This window comes from Ursus maritimus, unplaced genomic scaffold (assembly GCF_017311325.1).
Source record: "Ursus maritimus isolate PB19 unplaced genomic scaffold, ASM1731132v1 scaffold_26, whole genome shotgun sequence".
In the NCBI taxonomy this organism is placed as follows: Eukaryota; Metazoa; Chordata; class Mammalia; order Carnivora; family Ursidae; genus Ursus; species Ursus maritimus.
The window spans coordinates 43,142,789-43,164,950 of NW_024425119.1; the positions used below are offsets into that span (position 1 = coordinate 43,142,789).

The window sequence follows — 22,162 nt, forward strand, 5'->3', positions numbered from 1 at the left end:
ACAGAAGGCTAGGAAAATGCAACCAGTCCCCTCTGACTCTAATTCTCATGGGAGCCAACTGCTCACTGGTACAGAAATGATTACCTATTATCGTAAGGCCTTATTCTGGGGAAGAATCTGGTGCAGTTGGACTCCTGTCTCCTGTTGCAGCACGAGCTGTAGACTTCTTCCATCTCTGTGCTGACATTCACGCTGCACACCCGGGGCTCTCCCTTCACATTGTACAGTCCCTGCAGCCTAATAAAGACAGGAGGTGGACTGTGGATATTAGTCATCAGAGGAGCCCCTTTTGCCCCTCGAAGCACCGAGTTTCTCCTATGTCTGCTGACCTCTGGTGGCGGTAGTTTGAACTGTACCCTCCCTTTCTGGTTAGTGGCCTGCCGGCAGGTAATGATACATCTTTTCTCAACAATCTAAATTCAAATATTCAAATACTGCATGAAATGCAAATATTTTTTATTGCTGAATTTTTAATTTGTTTTCAGGCATCACAGAATAATGTAAAAAACAGGTAAGTCTGGAATCAGACTTACCTAGGTTCAAATACTAGCTCTGCTATTTCTGAGCAGAGTGACCTTGGGCAAGTTACGTAAGGTCAGCTTTCTTACCTGTGCAGTGAAAATAATAATAAATCGCTCAGTGGGAGAATGAGATGAGCTGATAGTAAAATGCTTAGCTCTGGCTGTGTCCTAGCCCATAGGTGCTCAATAAAAGTTAGTTTTGTTTTGTTTTGTTTAACCTTCTCAGTAATAGTGATTTTGTTCAGTGTATGACTCAATATGATTTTTTAAATTTTGGTAACATAAAATTTACCATTATACCCATTTTCAATGTGACTTTTTTAAACTCTGAGAAATTTGATATAAGTCTTTTCTGATTCTGGAGTTTGGAAACTGAGGTCAACTTCAGTATGGTCAGTGAAGCCTCTCTTTGCCCAGAGAGCTGCAGATGGGAGCCCTGAAAAGAAGGTATCTTGGGCACAGCTGAATGGCTCTGTGACCTCACTCTGGTTTCCAGCCTCCTAAGGGCTGACAGGATCCAGCACTCTCTTCCAGGGTCAGCAAAGGGCAGAGGCCTGGAGTTAGGCATCACAGGGTTCTCAGCTGGGCCTCTAAGACCCCCTCCTCCCACTCTGCAGAGAAAAGAGGAGGCGGCTGCAGAGAAGAGGATATGAGACCGGTTCTCTGCTCCTCCCTCTCCTTGCTTTTCCCCCACTCCCACCCTCTCCCCCACAGCAGCCGTCTCCCCCACAGAGACTGGGAAGAGGGAGGGGGCGGGGGCGGGGAGTGAGGGATCAGAAGCCCCACGGCGCCCTGTATCTGAAGGAAGCTCTGGCCAGGGCAGCTGTGCTGGTTCAGGCTCCCTCCTCACGCTGCTCGGCCCCTCCAGCATGATGCTGGGGACTCTGGGCCTTTGGGTACTACTTCCCACAGCTGTGCGAGGTAAGTGTCTACAGGGAGGGGCAGGGCCTTTTCACTCACCCACTGAGGGAAAGGGGGACTTGAAGCAGCAGTCACCCCTTTGGAAGAGTGAGCGGGGTGGGTGAGTGAGAGCAAAAAGTAGAGCCATGCGTCCCCATGGTGAGGTCAGGTTCTAGACCTCTGCTGACCCTGTTTCCTCCTATGGCTTTACCATGCTGGTCCTGGGATATGAAACATGTTTTGTCTCTCCTTTTGGCTGCTGCTTTTGCCCCTGCATTCACTCCCATCTTGAACCCTCCCCTCTCCCCACCCTGGGCCACAGCACCCCCAAGCAGGCGGACCTGTGTGTTCTTTGAGGCCCCTGGAGTGCAGGGAAGCACAAAGACACTGGGGAAGCTGCTAGATGCAGGACCAGGGCCCCCCAGGGTTATCCGCTGCCTCTACAGCCGCTGCTGTTTTGGGATCTGGAACCTGACCCAAGACCAGGCACAGGTGGAGATGCAAGGTGAATGGCAAAGTATATAGCAGGTGGTAGCTAGGGTGGGAGACAGGTACATCCTGGGGTGGGGGTGACAGCAGCGGGAGAGGAGGAGAAATGGAATGTGTGGAGGGAAAGAAAAGCCCGTATGAGACGGAGGGGATGCCTCTGATAGAGAAGGGGGTTATCCTCTCTGTTCCTAGACACTATTATGCTCGCTCGCCCCCCCCCTTCTCTCCTCTTGTAATCCCACCCCATCAGGATGCCGAGACAGTGATGAGCCAGACTGTGAGTCCCCCCACTGTGACCTGAGCCCCAGAGCCCACCCCAGCCCCAGGTCCACTCTCTTCACCTGCTCCTGTGGCACTGACTTCTGCAACGCCAATTACAGCCATCTGCCTCCTCCAGGGAGCCCTGGGACTCCTGGCTCCCAGGATCCCCAAGCCGTCCTAGGTAGTCACGCAGGGTGCTGGGGCCTGGTGGGGGCTGGGGCCCAGGTTAGGGTGAGAGGTAGAACCAGGGCCAGTTCTCACCCTACCCCCATCCCAAGTTTTCCTCCTCCTGGCCTTGAGAAGTTGGTTGCCCTGGTGACTGGAAGATAAGGGGCTTGTGACCAAGGTGGGGGTGGGTCCAGAAGCAAGTTCTCTGAGCAGAGGGAGAGGAACAGAGTGGATTTGGGGCAGGGCTCATCGAGGCTGCATCCTTGCCTTACTGTCCAGGCGAGTCCATCCAGATGGCACTGGTGCTGCTGGGGCTGTTCCTCCTGCTGGGCGGCATCATCTCGGGTACTAGTCTACTTCCTCCCTCCCTGGGGACCCCAAGTCACTGCCCCAAAGCTCTGACCCCTCTCCAGGTTCCCCTGACCCCACGGTTCTGAGATCTCCACAGCCTGAGCCCACTACCTCCCACAAAGCCCCTTTCGCAGTCTCCATGCCTGTGCACCCGGACCCAAGGGCTCTTTTCTGCCCCAGCCCTGCTACAGCAAAAGGCCTGCAGAGTGCAAGGTGGGCCAGAGCCAGAGCCAGAGCCAGAACCAGAGCCAGACCCAGGCAGGGACTGGAGTGCTGAGCTGCCCGAGCTGCCCGAGCTGTGTTTCTCCCAGGTGCCCAGGGCTGGCGGGGGTGGGTCCTCCAGTCCCTCCCAGAGGGTGTGCTGGGGAGGAAGCCTGGTCCCGATACCAGCTGAGGCTCGCACCCAGCACCATGTTCCCACCAGGTCATCTGGGAAGGAGGTCACACAGTGGTGTGGGCTGGGCAGCTGCAAGGCGAACTGGTAGCCATCAAGGCCTTCTCCTGGAGGGCTGTGGCCCAGTTCCAAGCTGAGAGGGCATTGTACGAACTGCCAGGCCTACAGCACGACCACATTGTCCGCTTTATCACCGCCAGCAGAGGGGCCCCTGGCCCCCTGTCCTGTGGGCCCCTGCTGGTCCTGGAACTGCACCCGAAGGTGAGGACTGAGGGCATGTGGATGTCTTTGCCTGCGCGTGTGCGCGTGTGTGCGCGCGTGTGCACACATGTGCGTGTGTGCACGCCTGTGTACACATGTGCGTGTGCGTGCGTGTGCGTATGTGTGCGCGTGTGTACGTGTGCGTGCGTGTGCGTGTGTGTACACATGTGCGTGTGTGCGCGTATGTCCGCGTGCGTGTGCGTATGTGTGCGCGTGTGTGTACGTGTATGTGTGTACGTGTGCGTGCGTGTGTGTGCGCGTGTGTGCGCATATGTGTGTGTACGTGTGCGTGCGTATGCGTGCGCGTGCGCGTGCGTGTGCGCGTGCGTGTGCGCGCGTGTGCATGTGTGTGTACGTGTGCGTGTGTGCGTATGTGTGCGCGTGTGCGTGCGTGTGCGTGCGTGTGTGCGTGCGTGTGTGCGCGCACGCGGGCACGGCTGGGTGGCAGCGGGGCCCTGCTTGTGCTTATTCTTCTGCTTCAGATTTCCTCTTCTCTAGAACATTAAAAATTACTTTTTTTTTTGTTTTCTTGGTTTTTTATTAGACAAGAAATACTTGCTAATATTTTAACTCATGAAACATAGAGAAGGAGAAATCAAAACTATTCCTATTCCCGACCTTAAGGAAAACCAGTTGTTAAAGAAATCTCTCCAGGCACGACCCTCCAAACCCGTTTACACACTCCTTCAACAAGTGTTTATGGACCATAAGCCTTACCTCCTGTACTCACACAAACAGCCTCGTCCCCACCTTTGTAGATTTTTCAGAGTAGTGGGGGAGACAGAGGCGAATCAGGGACACACAAAGGCAAGTGTCAAATGTCAAGCGTCAAGTCCAGAGAGAGGAGGTGCTGTGTGAGAAGACTAAGGAAACGGGACTCCGGGGGAGGAACATGAATGGGAAGGATGAAGAGGGTAAGGGAGGCCGGGACCAGACCACACCTGCCCTTGTGGGCCGCCTAAGGACTTGGGACTTGATTAGCCCCTGCAGTCCTCGCCCTCTGAAATCTTGAATTCGGAGAAGTCTCCTCTTTTTGACCATGTGCCTTAATGCCTAGCTCAAAAATCTCTGCTTTCTTGGGTTGGTTGGTTTGCTTCACTTCCCTGGCACACTGAAGGTGCTCAGTAATGTTTGTTGAATGAGAGACGCTAATGCTCCTTCCCCTCCCAGTGTCCACTTGCTCCCCACCTTTCACTCTCCTTCCAGGGGCTCTCCGCAGGGGCCGGCTCTCCCAAACACGCCTGACAGCAAAGGCCCCGTGGTTCACAGGGAGTACCACTACTGAGCTTGCCTGGCCTCGCCTCTTCTGTTTCTGTGGTTGTCTCAAGTCCCTAGGCAGGATAAGGTGGTTACTAGTGAGTGACCCTAGAGTCAGACTGCTGGGGTTCAAGCTCTTCTTGTTTCTCACGAAGTGACTTCCCCAGGTTTACTTAGCTTTCTTTCAAGCTCCTCGTCTATAGGAGACGAGTGCCAGGAGTACACATCTCCTGGGGTTGTGAGGATTACAGGAGGCCTGGCACACGGTAAGCGCTCAGACACTTGAACTAGGGTTACGGTTTTTCCCGTCAGCCTGACAGATGCACGTTCCCGTTCCTCCCCCGCCTCTTGTCTCGGCCTGGATGGATCAGTGTGTCCGTCTGCCGGGAGATGCAGGGGGAAGTCTGTAGATCCATCTCTGGACCAGCCACCTCCGGCTTATGTGTCCTCCTCTTCTCCCTGCTGCTCCCCAGGGCTCCCTGTGCCACTACTTGACCCAGCACACCAGTGACTGGGGAAGTTCCATGCGGATGGCACTGTCTCTGGCGCAGGGCCTGGCATTTCTCCATGAGGAGCGCTGGCAGGATGGTGGGTGAGCTGGAAGTCGGAAGCCATGGGAATCGGGAGCCACACTGCTAGGTTTCTGATTCTCCCTTAGCTCGGAGGGGAAGAATTGGGTCCAAAGAGAAAGGAAGAGGATCCATGCCCCTTCAACCTTGGCTTCTCTCACAGGCCAATATAAACCAGGTATCGCCCACCGGGATCTGAGCAGCCAGAATGTGCTCATTCGGGAGGACGGGTCGTGTGCCATTGGAGACCTGGGCCTTGCCTCGGTGCTCCCTGGCCTCGCCCAGCCTCCCACCTGGGCCCCTACTCAACCCCGAGGCCCCGCCGCCATCATGGAGGTGAGTGCTCTGGGTAAGGCCGCCCAGGATGACGGCAGCGGTGCTGACGGAGACGCGCCCTTTGCCGTGGCCACAGTGCACCAGCACCTAGAGCGCTTGGGACGCTGCTGACTCTAGCTGGGGGACGCTGCATGGACCAGCGCTGCGGCGAGGCGTGCCAGGGACATGGTTCTCGGCCCTCCGCGCCTCTCTCTCCAGGCTGGCACCCAGAGGTACATGGCGCCGGAGCTCTTGGACAAGACTCTGGACCTCCAGGACTGGGGCACGGCCCTCCGGCAAGCCGACGTGTACTCTCTCGCTCTGCTCCTGTGGGAGATCCTGAGCCGCTGCCTGGATCTGTGGCCTGGTAAGGGGGGGGTGACAGCGCCCCCCTATGACAAACCCATCCATTCTAGATGCACCTACCTCCTGCTCAGGAAGTCTGCCCTTCTCCCTCTTGGCCTTTCCACAAGGCGGCACCCCAGGGCTGGTGGACACCTCGTCCCATGTGCCTTTCCCCAGACAGCCGACCACCGCCCTTCCAACTGGCCTATGAGGCAGAACTGGGCAGCACTCCCACCACCTGTGAGCTGTGGACCTTGGCCGTAGAGGAGAGAAGGCGCCCCTACATCCCATCCACCTGGCACAGCTTCACCACAGTAAGAGGCCACCTGCTGGTGGGCTGGGGACCTGGAGGGGGTGGACATGGTTTCAAGGACCTGTCTACCGGGACCAGCCCATCTGCTCCTATCCCCTCTCATCTGCCACCACTCCTGTCTCCTGTTCAGCCGGACCTGGGCAAAATTGCTCCGCACCTCAGCTCTTCCCTCCCACCATAAGTCTCACAGCCCATTCCTGAAACAGACACCTTCCTCCTGCTCAGACTGCCTGCTCTGTCTCTCTCCTCTCCACCATCCGTTAGCCCTGTTTCTCAGTCGTCTCCTCCAGGAAGCTCTCCTTAGCCTTGCTTCTGCCCTGAGCTCTGCTCCCAGGATGGCGGCTCCTCCTGGTACAATGGAGCCCAATATTCAATCCAGTAATCCTCGCCCTGTCCCACACATCTGTGTTTCTGCCATGACCCAATAAAAGCCAGTCCTGGGTAGAAAGGGTTAAAAAAGTGGCCAAACAGTGAAATTATACGGTCTGTATAATTAGTTTCCTAACAGGAAGCCCCTTTCCCTGCTACCTGGTCTGACATTTCCACTGCACATGTATCTGTTGGGTTAAGCATTGTTTGCCTAAGACCCTGGTTGCCTGAAAGGAAGGAGAGTGATTTCCCATCAGCGTGTGAAGTCATTAACCTGAATTAGCCCCTCAGAGGAAAAGGTGGACCCTCTGGAAGACACCCGAAGGACCTGTCTGATCGGGAACAAGACGCAGAGGGCCGGACTGCAGGGAGGGGAAGGGAGGGACGGTCAGAAGAGGAGTGTGCAAAACAGGGTAGTGGTGGACACCTTTCAACTCTGGGGCTACTCAGGGGCCACGGAGGATGCCAGCATTAAGCCTGCTTCCCGTCCTTCCCAGGACCCTGGTGGCCTGAGAGAGCTGCTAGAGGACTGCTGGGACGCAGACCCAGAGGCGCGGCTGACAGCGGAGTGTGCACGGCAGCGCCTGGCCGCCCTGGCCCGACCGCAGGAGGCCCGCCCCTCCCCGGACAGCTGTGCCCACGGCTCCCCACCTCTCTGCCCAGAAGACTGCCTCTCGGCTCCTCCCCACTGCCACCCGCCCTGGTAGGCCTCGGCTGAACGTCTGCTTCTGCAGCGTTCAGCGGGCCCTCGTTCCAGGAACCCTCCTGTCCTGTGTCTCCCTTGTAGACGTGCGGCTTCTGTGTAATCTGTGTACCTGCAAACATAAATCTGGTGATCGGATGCCCGGCTGCTCTGCCTCTCCGCTGCCTTTCCTACTTGCCGAATGCCTGGATCCTTCTGTGGGCCTCCCATGCACCGCAGTCCTGACCAGGGACTAAGGGCTGGGTGTGCATAGGAGAGAGAGAAAGGCAGCTTTATCGCCGTGTCCTTGGGCCTTCCCCCGCTTCGTGTGATCCTGGGCTCCTCCTGTTTCTCTCCTTTTCCTTCTCTACCACAGGCCTTCTTTTGGTGAGATCACATGGCAGTCCTTGGGGAAAGAGGAAACCACTGTTCCGCAGGAGCTCAGAGACGCACATCTCTCCTTGTGGGGCGCCTGCCCAGCGTCCTGAGGCTTGAGTGGGAAGGCACAGGAAACTTGGGTTTTCCCAGAGCAGTTTTCCAGAAGTGGCGAGGGTAGCAGGTGGAGTGCCGTGTGGTGCAGGACAGAGCCGCAAGGAACCTGGGTAGCAGAAGCGTAGGCGTGTGGAGGAGAGAGAAGAGAGGTTCTGTGGAGAATTGTAGGCAAGGCCTTGTGAGCCCTACTGAGAAGTTCTTCCTTCATTTCTTTTCGTGTCTCCTCTACTGGCTTTTCTTTCCCACCCCAGGGCCCTTCCATACTGGGCGCACCACAGGGACGTGGTTCATAGCCCCAGTTCAGTTCTTCTTTTTGTTAAGTGTTGTTTGCTTGTTTGTTTGTTTTTAAGTGATCTCTATACCCAACGTGGGGCTTGAACTCCTGACCTCAAGATCAAGTCCCTTGCTCCTCCGACTGAGCCAGCCAGGTGCGCCTCCCGCCCCCAGTTTAGTTTCTAACTGAGTGCTCTTGGGGAAGTTACATGCTCTTTCTAGGCCTCAGGTTTCTCGTTTGCTAAATCAGGGGGCTGAGGCCTTCTGGTCTAACTCCAGTAGGGCCACGGGAAGGCTTTGACCTCACTACAACAGGAATGATTTCTGGGCAGTGACCAACGAGCCCTGTGTCTTTGAACAAGTTACTTAACCCTAGGAATCTGTTTTATCATGTATAAAATATGGGTACAAATACCCACCCTGCTTGCAGAGTTGATTCAGGGTAAACAAGAAATGGTGACAGGTCTTGTACAGCACCTGGCCTCAGTGGACACTCTATAAAGGGAACAGTTGTGACTGAATGTTGAGATGGTCTCTTGTCCCTTCCCATGTTGCTTGTTCCAGCATTAGCCTCTGCAGGGCCTGTCCCCTCTCGAGCCTGAGACTTCACTTTCCTTCGGAACTCTAATTCTCTACAAGACATCATCACGCGAACAGGCAGCCACCATCTGAAACTAAACGCATCAAAATCCAAGTTCCCGCCTCCCCCTCACCAACAGGACTGCCTTCCCCTCTTCCCTAGTTCTCAAGAGCACCAAGTCTCTTTCTCTCTCTCTTTTGGTAATCTCTGCACCCAACGTGGGGTTCAAACCTGAGATCAAGAGTCACATGCTCTTCCAACTGAGCCAGCCAGGCACTCTGCCCTAAGTTTCTCTTGGTCCTACAGGATCCCAACAAGGAAGGTGTTCTGTCTGCTCTGTGACCCCAACTTGTCCCACCTACCCATATCCAGTCAGTTCTCCAGTCCCACTGAGGTTGCATGGGTAGGGCCCGCTCCGGGCACCATCTGTCTTTTCCTCCTTCTAGGCTGGCAGGCCCTAACTATTGTAATTGCCTCTTGGCCACCTATTTTCCCCTCATTCTTGGTTAAACACCATGCTCTGAATAATCTTTTTTTTTTTTTTAAGATTTAATTTATTTGTTTGAGAGAGAGTGTGAGAGAGAGATAGACTATGAGTGGGGGAGCAGAGGGAGAGGGAGAAGCAGACTCCCCGCTGAGCAGGGAGCCTGATGCATGATTCAGTCCCAGGACCCCAAGATCACGATCTGAGCCGAAGGCAGATGCTTAACTGACTGAGCCACCCAGGTGCCCCCTGAAAAATCTTTTTATTTTTTTTTTAAAGATTTTATTTATTGATTTGTCAGAGAGAGAGACAAAGAAAGCACAAGCAGGGGAAGCTGCAGGCAGAGGGAGAAGCAGGCTCCCTGCTAAGGAATGAGCCAGATCTGGGACTCAATCCCAGGACCCTGGGATCACGACCTGAGCCGAAGGCAGCTGCTTAACCAACTGAGCCACCCAGGCATTCCCCCCCACTGCCGAACAATCTTTAAACGTAACTTTTATTGTGTTGCCTCTGCCCAACAGTCTACTTACTTTTTTCACGACAATCCTGTGAATACCACTTACAGAGGATGAAACCAAGGGCTCAGAGACGTTTAGAAATGTGTGCAAGCCCTCAGATTTTAAATAAAAGAGTAGTGATTTTCAGCCATTAAGAATGATATTTAAAAAACAAAACAAGACTGTGCAACAAATAAGACATTATATATTAATAAAAATTTTAAAATTAAATAAATAAATAAATAAACAAATAAAACAAACCATTGTCAAAAACTAAGATGTACCTCTCTAATTGGAATTAAAACTGTTGTTTAACTTGTAAAAAAAAGAAAAAGTACTTTGCAAATGTTAAAGAACTCTACAAATAAGAAATTAACAAAAACCATAATCTTTCTAACTACTCTAAATAGATGGGACAGGCAGTATTGTTTTTTAAAGATTTTATTTATTTATTTGAGAAAGAGAGTGAGAGAGAGTGCACAAGCTGGGGGAGGAGCAGACAGAGAGAGACAAGCAGACTCTGCACTGAGCACAGAGCCTCATGTGGGGCTTGATCCCAATCCGGGGGCCTACCAAATCTGGGGCCTACCAAAACTCAGGACCCCAAGATCATGACCTGAGCTGAAACCAAGAGTTGGATGCTCAACCAGGCGAGCCACCCAGGCGTCCCCAACAGTAATTATTATCCTGATTTCACACTAAGAAACTCAGTGTGTTCATATGACGGACAACATTCCACAACATCCAAATTGGTGACTGGCTGATCCTGGCTCACTTGTCCTAAAGTACAATTCCTCATTTGTAGTATTAGCTATTAAGATCATAGATTTTTAAATTAAATTAAATTTTATTTTATTTTTAAAGATTTTATTTATTTATTTGACAGAGAGAGAGAGAGAGAGAAAGAACAAGCAGGGGGAGCAGCAGAGGGAGAGGGAGAAGCAGGCTCCCTGCTCAGCAGAGAGCCCGATGTGGGGCTCGATCCCAGGACCCTGAGATCATGACCCAAGCTGAAAGCAGACATTCAACGGGCTGAGCCACCCGGGCGCCCCAGATGTTTTTATGTTTTATTTGAATTCCAGTGAGCTCACACACAGTGCTATACGAGCTTCAGGTGTGTGATTCGGCAGTCCCGTACGTCACCGGTGCTCACCATGACAAGTGCACTCCTCATCATCCACGTTAACTACCTTCAGAACAAACTACAAATACGCAATTCCTTCAGATCCGTGTTTTTATGATATCATAGTGAACTATGTAATACATCCAAAACTTGGTTAGTTTTAAACTGTGAAAGTGACAAATGTTGTAGAACTATATATTTTTTGTTCATTCACTCAACAATTTCACTGAATATCATAAATAAATAAATAAATAAATAAATAAATAAATAAATAAATAAATAAAACAAGGGGCGCCTGGGTGGCTCAGTCAGTTAAGCATCGTCTACCTTTGGCTCAGGTCATGACCTCAGGGTCCTGGGAGTTGGGCTCCGTGTTCAGCAGGGAGTCTGCTTCTCCCTCTACCCTCCCGCCCCCGCTTGTGCTCTCTCTGTCTCTCTCTCAAGTAAATGAAAATCTTTTTAAAAAATGATATTTATGACAACGCCATGAATTATTAGAAATGGATAACGTCACGTGACAAGAATTTACAAACATATCTGACAAGCCTAGCGTCATGTTAAATAAAAAATAAACCTATGATTGGGGCACCTGGTTGGCTCAGTCAGAAGAGCATGCAATTCTGGATCTCCGGGTCATGAGTTCAAGTCCCACATGGGGTATAGAGATTACCTAAATAAATAAAAAAATGTTAAAAATAAACCTGTGATCACAAGAAAAACAAATCGCAATAGTGGAACACTTTACAAAGCACCAACTTGTACTTCTCAAAGCTATCAAGATCATCAAAAACAAAGAAAGTCCAGGGGTGCCAGGCCGGCTCAGTCATTACAGCACGTGGCTCTTGATCTTGGGGTTGTGAGTTTGAGCCCCACATTGGGCGTAGAGATGACTTTAAAATGAAATTTTTTTTTAAAGATTTTATTCATCCATTTGACAGAGAGAGAGCACAAGCAGGGGGAGGGGTAGGCAGAGGGAGAGAGAGAAGCGGACTCCCCACTGAGCAAGAAGCTAGATGCGGGGCTCCATCCGGGGACCCTGAGATCGTGACCTAAGCCGAAGGCAGACATTTAACTGACTGAGCCACCCAGGCGCCCCTAAAATAAAATCTTAAAAAAAAAACAAAAACAAAACAAAGAAAGTCTACAAAACTGTCACAACCCAGAGGAGCCTAAGGAGACCTGAAAAATAATATAATGTGATATCCTGGCTAAGATCCCAGAATAGAGGGGCGCCTGGGTGGCACAGCGGTTAAGCATCTGCCTTCGGCTCAGGGCGTGATCCCAGCGTTATGGGATCGAGCCCCACATCAGGCTCCTCTGCTATGAGCCTGCTTCTTCCTCTCCCACTCCCCCTGCTTGTGTTCCCTCTCTCGCTGGCTGTCTCTATCTCTGTCGAATAAATAAATAAAATCTTAAAAAAAAAAAAAAAAGATCCCAGAATAGGAAAAGGACATTGGGTGAAAACGAAATAAATTTGATTAAAAGTATGGAGTTTAGTTTCTCAATCTTTCTGTAAATCTAAAACTGTTCCAAAAAAATAAAGCTTAGTCCACAAAACTATGACCATCTCCAAAACTTCAGAGAGGCCATAAACACAAAGAACAATGGGAGGGGTGTGGTAAGCATGACAATGCGTACTTGTAGTATTTTTGAGTAGGTGTGTGCTAACATGTCGTATTGAAGGGGTTATTAACATAAAAGCTAGAAAACTTAGATTATAATCTTGGCTCTCCTAACCATGAACTCTTAGAAATGTTTGTTTAATTTTCTCAGAAAATTGAATGAATTATTCTCTAAGTCATTTCCAATCCTATGATTCCATGAGTCTATGATAAAATACTGAAGTCCCCGTTGTAATGGAATATTACTCAGCTATCAGAAAGAACGAGTTCTGGGGCGCCTGGGTGGCACAGCGGTTAAGCATCTGCCTTCGGCTCAGGGCGTGATCCCGGCGTTATGGGATCGAGCCCCACATCAGGCTCCTCCGCTATGAGCCTGCTTCTTCCTCTCCCACTCCCCCTGCTTGTGTTCCCTCTCTCGCTGGCTGTCTCTATCTCTGTCAAATAAATAAATAAAATCTTAAAAAAAAAAAAAAAAGAAAGAACGAGTTCTCAACATTTGCTGCAACATGGACGGCACTGGATGCTAAGTGAAATAAGTCAAACAGAGAAAGACAACTATCATATGATCTCTCTCATCTATGGAACATAAGAACTAGGAAGATCGGTAGGGGAAGAAAGGGATAAAGAAAGGGGGGGTAATCAGAAGGGGGAATGAAGCATGAGAGACTATGGACTCTGAGAAACAAACTGAGGGCCTCAGAGGGGAGGGGGGTGGGGAATGGGATAGGCCGGTGATGGGTAGTAAGGAGGGCACGTATTGCATGGTGCACTGGGTGTTATACGCAACTAATGAATCATCAAGCTTTACATCGGAAACCGGGGATGTACTGTATGGTGAGTAACATAATATAATAAAAAAATCATTAATTGAAGTCCCCGTTGTGAAGATTATTTCACCAAATCCAGTGGTTATCTAGTATGATATTGCTGAATAGTAATTCGTGCTCATAGAGATGTAATATGGGGGTGATAATCGTATTCCGCACACCCAGTTCCCCCTATTATTAACGTCTTACATTAGTATGGTATGCTTGTTACCTTAATGACCCAATATTGCTTTGTGATTAAGTGATTATTAACTAATCTCCATACTTTATAAGTACATTTTTTTAGAAACTTGAAAACATAAATCTCTGAACAGAGCCAGACTCAAGAGAGGGAAACTATGTGGCTGAAGACAGGGCTGGTGGATGGTGGGAAAAAGGCTGATTCTTGACTACCCAACTTTTTTTTCTTTTTTACTTCTTGGATTTTGAACTATTTGCATGTTTCGTCTATTAAAATTTAGTATTTACTTAAAAAGTCTATGCCAGGAAAAAAGATGGAAATATGCCAAAATAATAACAGTAGTGATTCTGTTTGGATAATGGGGACTCAAAAACAGTTTGCTCTTTCTTTCTGCTTTTCTGTTTTCCAAATTTTCTTTAATTCTCATGAATTACTTCATAGAATGGATTGAAAGCACATAAACAAATTTACTGTCACCAGGAAATAGTCCTTGAAAAGCCACACGTGACTTTACATTGTCTCCCTTTGGGATTTAGGGGCATAGCTTGTAGCCATATGTTGTTTGCTGAAATTATTTCATTTGTGAATATCACATTCCCACCTCAACTGTAACTAAGAACCTAGAGGGTGTGGAGGAACATAGTTTATGTTCCTGCCCATTCCTTTATAGCACCCAATTCAGGACTCTGCAAACAGCCTGGTGGACTGCATGAAGTCCTGAGTTCCTGACCCGAATCTGCCACTAGTAACTAGGGTGAAATCTGCAATAAACCATTTTGCCTTCCGAGCCTCATTTTTTTCATCTGTTCAAGGAGGGTGCATTCACTTTTGATGTGCTAAATTTATTTTCGATAAATGTTTTCTGACCCACAGACCTGATAGGAAAAAGATAAAGAGCTTGTCGAGTGGCACATATTTGGTGCTGTGAGAAAGTGTTATGCCTACCTGAAGTTCTTAGCAGGTGAGTGACATGTGTCTCTTGCTGCTTTGAATTCCTACAGTGCCTGCTTTGGGTCTAGAGAAATATCTACAAAATGTCCTATATCTTCAACCTCTTCTCTGGCTGCCCTTACCCTGGAGTGGTAGCTGTTCTTTCTCGCGCATATTCTGGAGGAGGGTATTTTCCTTTCCGTCTGTTGCTGCTTCCAGATCATTTCTCTTTCTCCTCCCAGATCCCAAGCACCTCTGAAATACATGCCATCAGACCACCACTTCCTACTTCGCCTTGTTGTGCTCATTTACAGACCTCCTGGTCACGCCTCTGTGTTTGCTGAACATCCCAGCACCTGCCTCAAGGTGCTTTTCGTCACTATTTCTATCATCTGCATCCTGATGTAGAGAATCTATTTAATCCTTTCTTCTTTGACCCTTTCACGTCCAATGAGATTTTCCTTCACTATCTCCACCAAGAAGTGTTCCAAGCCTTCCACTTTCTGGATACCGCCTCTACCTCCGTTTCGGCTCACTGACTCGAGAGAACCTTTAAGTTCTGCCAAGTTCAACCTTAAGACCTGCCACTTTGTCACCCTCTGTCTTTCCTTATTTACTCAGTTCATTTTCAGAATCTCTTACCGTAATCACCACCATGCATGCACACTTAACAACCTTGCCCTCTTTTCCCTTCCCCTTCCTTGTATTTTCCAGGAAAACCCTAACCCTGGTTAAAGCCAGTTCTTCTATTCCACAGCTGTACCCAAACGTTGGGAGTTTAACTGGAGGAAACCACCACCTGTGCCAACTGGTCCCACTTTACTACTCAGCTCACCAACCTCAAGTGGGCCCTTCATGCTGCCCAGCAACCCTACTACAATTCCCTAATCAACTCATTTGCCCACTTTTTGAGATGACTGTTTCTAACCTTCTCTGCCAACCTCCCTATCAAATGATAACCTTGCTTTTTACTTCCCTGAAGCATAAAAAAAAAAAAAGAACAGCAATCAGCAAAGAATAGTTATTTCTTCCCACTACTCAATCTACCAATGCTTTTGCATCTAGACTTACAGACTCATTTCCCTAGTACAGTAATAAGAGCTGACACCTATATAGGGATTACTATATGCGCAGAGGTGTTCTGAGTCCTTCACATGTATTAAGTTGTTTAAACGTCACTATGAGTTAGGTATCATTATGATTCTTCCTCTTACAGATGGGGAAACTGAGGCCTTGTCCAGAGTCACAAAGTAAGTGTCTGACTCCAGAACGCACTCTCTCAACCACCGCACTATACTCATGAGCTGACCTGTCGAAGGCCATGCCTCCATCGTTTACCGGAACCCCACTCTTCCTGGTCACTTTTTTCCTTCAATTGTCCCTTCTTTCTTCAGCAACTTTGTTTTTTTCTCTCTACTGGATTATTCCCGTCAGTTTACAAACATGCTTCAAACTCTCCCATCTTAAAAAGCCCTTCCTAGGGGTGCCTGGGTGGTTTGGTTGGTTAAGCATCTGACCCTTGCTTTTGGCTCAGGCCATGATCTTGGGGTCCTGAGGTCAGGCTCTGCTCTCAGCAGTGAGTCTGCTTAAGATGCTCTCTCCCTCTGCCCCTCCCCCATTCTCTCTTTTTTTTTTCTCTCTCTCTCTAAGAAAAAAAAGCCCTTCCTAGATTGCCCATCCTCATGACTACTGCACCACCTCTCTGCCTCCTTATTTACCGACACTCCTTGGAAGAATTGCTTTTATTTGCTGTCTCCACTTCCTCATTTCTCATTCTCTTCTCAATTTGTTTCAGGCAAAATTTCGTCTCTACCATGTAATTAGAACTGCTCTTAAAAAGTTCACCATCCTTTCAAAATCCAATGGCCAATTCTCAGACTGCACCCTACATAATTTATCAGCAACATCTGACACATTGGATAGCTTCCTTCTTGAATGCTTTCTTCATACTCTCTTCTGATTTCCCTCTTCCTCACTAGCCACTCATTCTGTATCCTTTGCTTGGTCCTCCTCCCAATTTCTAAACATTGGCATGCCAAAGGCCAAGTGCTGCACCCTCTTCTCTACTCTGGCCACACTTGCCCTCTAGCCGACCTCATCTAGCTCCCTGGCTTTACGTATCCGGATAACTCTCAATTTTTTTCTCTTCAGACCAAACCTCTCCCTGAGTTCCAGATTGCCAAATCCAACTGCTTTCTCAACATCTCCACTTGAATATCCAATAGGCATCCTAAACTTGTCCAAATGTACTCAAATCAGCTCGTCTCTCATTCTCTTTATTTCAGTAAATGGCACCATTTTTTTTCTTTTTTTTTTTCCTCCTATTTTTCAGTTGCTCAGTATCCTTGGGTGCATCCTTGCTTTTTCTATTTCTTTCACACTTCACAACCAGTCCAAATCTGCTAAGCTCTAACCTAAAAACCCAGAGTCTCGCCATTCTCCACAATTTCCATCCATGCCACCAGCATTCCTCCTCTAGACTAAGAGTACCCTCCTAACTGGGCTCCCTCCTTCTGCTGTAACCACCTCTCCCTATCTTGTTCTTTCATCACACGGTAGCCAGAATGATTTTTTTTCTACCTGTTTAACTGTTTTTAAGTGTACAGTTCAGTGACATTAAGTGTATTTACACTGCTGTGCAACTATGACCACCATTCTTCTCTAGCACAAAACTGAAACTCTGAGACTATTAGACAATAACTTTCCATTCTCCTTTTCCTCCAGTCCCCAGCAATTACTTTCTGTCTTTATGAATTTTTTTAAAAGATTTTATTTATTTATTTGACAGAGAGAGATAGCCAGTGAGAGAGGGAACACAAGCGGGGGGGGGGGCGGGAGAGGAAGAAGCAGGCTTCCCGCTGAGCAGGGAGCCCGATGTGGGGCTCGATCCCAGGACCCTGGGATCACGCCCTGGGCCAAAGGCAGACACTTAATGACTGAGCCACCCAGATGCCCCTGTCCTTATGGATTTGATTACTCTAGGCAATGGAATCATACATATTTCTCCTTTTATGTCTGGCTTATTTCACTTAGCATAGTATCTTCAAGGTTTTTTCATGTTTCAGCATGGGATAGATTGTCCTTCCTTTTAAGGCTGAATGATATGCCATTGTACACACACACCACATTTTGTTTATCCATTCATTTGTTTTTTTTTTTAAAGATTTTATTTATTTATTTGACAGAGATAGAGACAGCCAGCGAGAGAAGGAACACAAGCAGGGGGAGTGGAGAGGAAGAAGCAGGCTCACAGCGGAAGAGCCTGATGTGGGACTCGATCCCATAACGCCGGGATCACGCCCTGAGCCGAAGGCAGCCGCTTAACTGCTGTGCCACCCAGGCGCCCCTATCCATTCATTTGTTGGTGGACATTGGGTTTGTTTCCATTTGGGGGTTATTATGAATAATACTTCTATGAACATTGGCTTACAGAATGATTTTTTTAAATGAAAATTAGATCATGTCACTCCCATGCTCAACACCCTTCAGAGACTTCCATTCACACTTAGAATAAAATCTGAACTCTTTTCCATGGCTTACAAGGATCTGTTAATACTCGCACCACTGCCCCTACACTTACTTTGATTCTTTTTTCTCCATAATACATACGCATCACTGTCTGACACTTTATTGCATATTTATATTTTACTTCTTCCAATATTACCTCAGAAAGGCAAGGAATTTTTTCTCTTGTTTTCACTTAATCCCCAGCATTTAGAATAGTACCTGGCTAGCTTGTGAAGTATTTGTTGAATGAATGAATGAATGAATGAATGACAGAAGCACGGTAAGTAATTACTGACTTAATGAATTAGCTGAAATGAGCTTTAAAAGTATTGTTTAATGCTTTAAAAATAATCTGAGTTTAGGGGCGCCTGGGTGGCTCAGTCGTTAAGCTCTGCCTTTGGCTCAGGTCATGATTTCAGAGTCCTGGGATAGAGCCCCACGTCAGGCTCCCTGCTCAATCTTCCTCTGCCCCTCCCTTGCTCATGTGCGCGTGCTCTCTCGATCTCTCTCTCTCTCCCTCTCTCAAATAAATGAATAAAATCTTAAAAAAATAATCTGAGTTTAAATCTGAGGAAGAATTTCCCAATTAGCAGGTAGGTGAAGAGACACATGGAGGACGTTGGCACTCTATGAGGGTCCTGCAGAGAGGTTAAAATCATGCTAGTCTAATAGTAATCACTCATAATATTAATGAGAATCATGATAGTAATACATACTAGCATGTAATATGTGCTTATTATGTGACAGACACATGCTTTTCTCATTCTAACCACTCTAGGAGGTACGTACAATTGCCACTGTTTTACAGATGAGAGAACTGATGGCCCAAGCAGTTTAACTAATTCAAGATCACACAATAAGTGGCAAAGTCAGAATTTGAATCCAGAAGCTGACTGATTCCAGAGCCACCATGTTCTATTCCTCTTTGTTCGTTCGTTCATTCATTCATTCATTCATTCACTCATATAGTTATTCATTTAATAGGTTTTTCATTAATACCCTCCTATGTACCAGGCACTGTGTGAAGTGTTAAGCGTTAATGAACAAAGTCCCTGCTCTCAAGAAGCAATCTAATGTAGAGCGCTGATATTAATCAAGTAATTATCGATTGATTCATGTATAATTATAAACTGAGATGGGTGTGCTAAAGAAAAGGCAAGATTCTACCACATTCTACAACATATGAATCTCACCTGACTACAGTGTCAAAGAGGCTTGCCCGAAGAAGTGATTCTGGAGCTGAGAGTTGATGAATGATCAGGAGTTAATTAGGCGAAGTGGTGAGAGTTGGGGAACGTTCCAGGCTGAAGGCAGTAAGTGCAAAGGCCCTCCTGCAAAAGGAACCAAGGCTGGAGGGATGAAAGAAGCTTAGGGATTGGAAGGCAGAAAGCCAGGAGTGAACAGTATGAGAAGAGACGAGAGGGATAGTAGGGCAAGACCGCTGCAGGCTACAGTAACAAGATTTTGAGTATTTCTTTACTGAATGCCTTGGGGGAAATAGACACTCATATATTGGTGGTGACAATGTAAATAAATATAACCTCTACAGAGAGTAATTCATCAATAACTATAAAAAGTAAAAATATGTTAAATGTCATATATACAAGGCTATTTACGGCAACATTGTTTTTAATAGCAGAAGACTGAAAACAACACAAATATCCATTGACTGGTCAAACATTACGGGACATCATACAAAAGAATAAAAGGAGGTTGTGAAAAAGACTGAGGACACACTCTAGAGGTGTACTGACAGGAAAATATCTTCGAGATGCACTAAGTGGGGGGATGTTGCAAATTAAACTCTGCATACTTGGTTTTTATATTTAAAATGGGGGATGTGCATTTATATCCGTACGTGCTTGATTGTAACGAAGAAACTGTGGAAGTGTAAGTAAGAAACTACAGGGTTGTGTGGGTTGGGGAGGCTGGGTAGATGAAGAACAAGAGTGGGAGGGAGACTTTTCACTTATACGTCTTTACCCTTGTACATTTTCAAATCATGTGAACGTACTACCTATTCAACAAAAATTAACACGTACGTGTAAAAACAATTTTGATCTTTGTCTTAAAGTTAATGCAAAGCCATGGAAGACACCATTTCACACCTACTAGAATGGCTGTACTGATTAAGACAGATAGTCACAAGGGTTGGGCCAGATGTGGAGAAACTGGGAGCTTTATACATTGCTGGTGGGAATGTAAAATGATGTGGCTATTTTGGAAAATAGTCTGGCACTTCCTGAAAAAGCTCAACAGAGTTACCATATGACCCAGGAATTCCTCTTGCAGGTTTACCCAGTAGAACTGAAAACGTACGCTCACACAAAAATTTGTACATGAATTGTCATGGCAGCACTATTCATAAAAGGCAAAAAGTAAAAACAACTAAAATGTCCATCATCTGCTGAATGGATACAAGCTGTGGTATATCCATTCAGTTGCATGTTTTCAGTACTTCCTTCATAAAAAGGAATGAAGTACTGATTCATACTACAACATGGATGAACCTTGAAAATATTACGGTAAGTGAAAGAAGCCAGTCACTAAAGGCCACATATTGTACAATTTTCCATTTATATGAAATGTCGAGAATAGGCAAATCTATAGACAGAATGTTGATAAGCGGTTACTTAGAGCTTGAGGGGCGGGTAGTGGAGAAGTAGGGAGGGGAATGAGGATTGCCTGCTGACTGCTAATGGGCGTGGGATTTTTTTTTTTTTAGGGGGCACAAAGCTATTCTAAAATTAGATAATGGTGATGGTTGCACAGTGCTCTGAATATACTGAAAACCATCGAATTGTACACTTTAAATGGATGGATTGTATGGTATATGAACTATATCTCATTAAGGTTGCTTTAAAAAAAAGAAATAGTTTGGGGGCACCTGGGTGGCACAGCGGTTAAGCGTCTGCCTTCGGCTCAGGGCGTGATCCCGGCGTTATGGGATCGAGCCCCACATCAGGCTCCTCCGCTATGAGCCTGCTTCTTCCTCTCCCACTCCCCCTGCTTATGTTCCCTCTGTAGCTGGCTGTCTCTATCTCTGTTGAATAAATAAATAAAATCTTTTAAAAAAAAAGAAATAGTTTGAAATATTTAACTTCTAAAAGGCATTATGCCCATACAGACACATCAATAATTTCTTTCAAACCCAATCTTCCCAGAAAGAAATAGTGTAGATGTAAATTGCCCTAGAGCTTAAGAAAACATAGGAAATATTCCAATCCACCTCAAAGATTTAGCACAAAGCTTATAGGAAAGTATATCAAAATGTACTATGGTTATGTAAGATAGTATCATTGGAGGAAGCTTGGCAAAGGGTAAATACATGGGAATTCCTGTTTTTTTGCAAATTCTCGTGAGTTTAAAAATTATTTCAAAATAAAAAACATTTTTAAAGTCTATCAAAGTCCTTAATTCAAGATGATAAACTCAGCATAAAATTTATCTTCTTCATATTTTTTGTATCCCACAAATTTGGGATGTAATATTTTCATTATGGCTTAGTTCAAAGTATTTAATTTCCATCATGGTTTATCCTTTGACCCAGAGTTATTTGGAAGACTTTTTGTTTGTTGTCTTAAATTTCCAGATGTATGTTTGCATTTATATTTTACATTGTGATCAGAGAATATGGTATGTATTGTACAATTCTTTGAAATTTGAATTATATTGGTTGAGACCAATTTTTTTTTATAAATCTTCTAAGTATGCTTAGGAAGAATGAGTATTTTTAAGTTTTGGGTGCATGGTTTTCTATGTTTATTAAATCAAGCTTATTAATTGTGATTTTTTTTTTTTTTTAAAGAGGCCATTGCAGCAATCCAGTCGAGATGATGACAGGTTGGAAGCAGGGAAGATGGAGAGAAGTGGAAGGAATTCAGATTTATTTGGGAGACAAAACGAACTCTTCGTGGTGTTGGAAGGGGACAAGGGAAAGGTGAAGGAGAGAGCCATCAAGGATGACCTCCTTGGTTTCTGCCTTTCGCAATTCGACAGATGGCAGAGGTATGCAACTGAGACAGGGAATCCTACGAGGGATTAGGAAATCTCTGTATTTCCCCCGAGAATGTTTCTTTACTTTCCACGGCGGATAAGAGGAAGGTGGCGAAATTGAGGCGTGGGGTTGAGACTCAGCAGCTCTCCGCCCTCTCTTAAGCGCTCTGCATATATTCGTGGTACGATGCTTACCACGGTGTATTACTCACCTTACAAAGTGTCGCACCCACCGGTCTAGGAGCTCAGAGGGCACACGCTGAGCTTCCCGGCCGCCTCTCCAGGGACTTTGCCCAGAAACTGACTCCACCCCTTTCTAGGGCTCTATTGGCCCCGCCCCCAGGGATTTCCGGCCCGCCCACTCCTCTGCATCCGCCTAGTCCCCAGCAGAGCCCCGCTCCACCCCTATTGCGACCGTTGTCCTCCAGCCTTGCTGGGACTAGAGTGATTGACGA

The 22,162-nt window shown here is 47.1% G+C and overlaps 1 protein-coding gene across 1 annotated transcript; it reads left to right on the forward strand.

Annotated features, from left to right (window-relative positions):
• Positions 1–1,649: 1,649 nt before the first annotated feature.
• Positions 1,650–22,070, forward strand: AMHR2 (anti-Mullerian hormone receptor type 2). Its single transcript, XM_040641959.1, has 12 exons — positions 1,650–1,926; positions 2,161–2,352; positions 2,619–2,684; positions 2,871–3,001; positions 3,115–3,345; positions 5,076–5,190; positions 5,335–5,507; positions 5,706–5,853; positions 6,009–6,145; positions 7,011–8,115; positions 14,148–15,454; positions 21,520–22,070. Exons 1-10 carry the CDS (start codon positions 1,650–1,652, stop codon positions 7,218–7,220), a joined length of 1,680 nt encoding a protein of 559 aa, XP_040497893.1. The 3' UTR covers positions 7,221–8,115; positions 14,148–15,454; positions 21,520–22,070.
• The last annotated feature ends 92 nt before the right edge of the window (positions 22,071–22,162 follow it).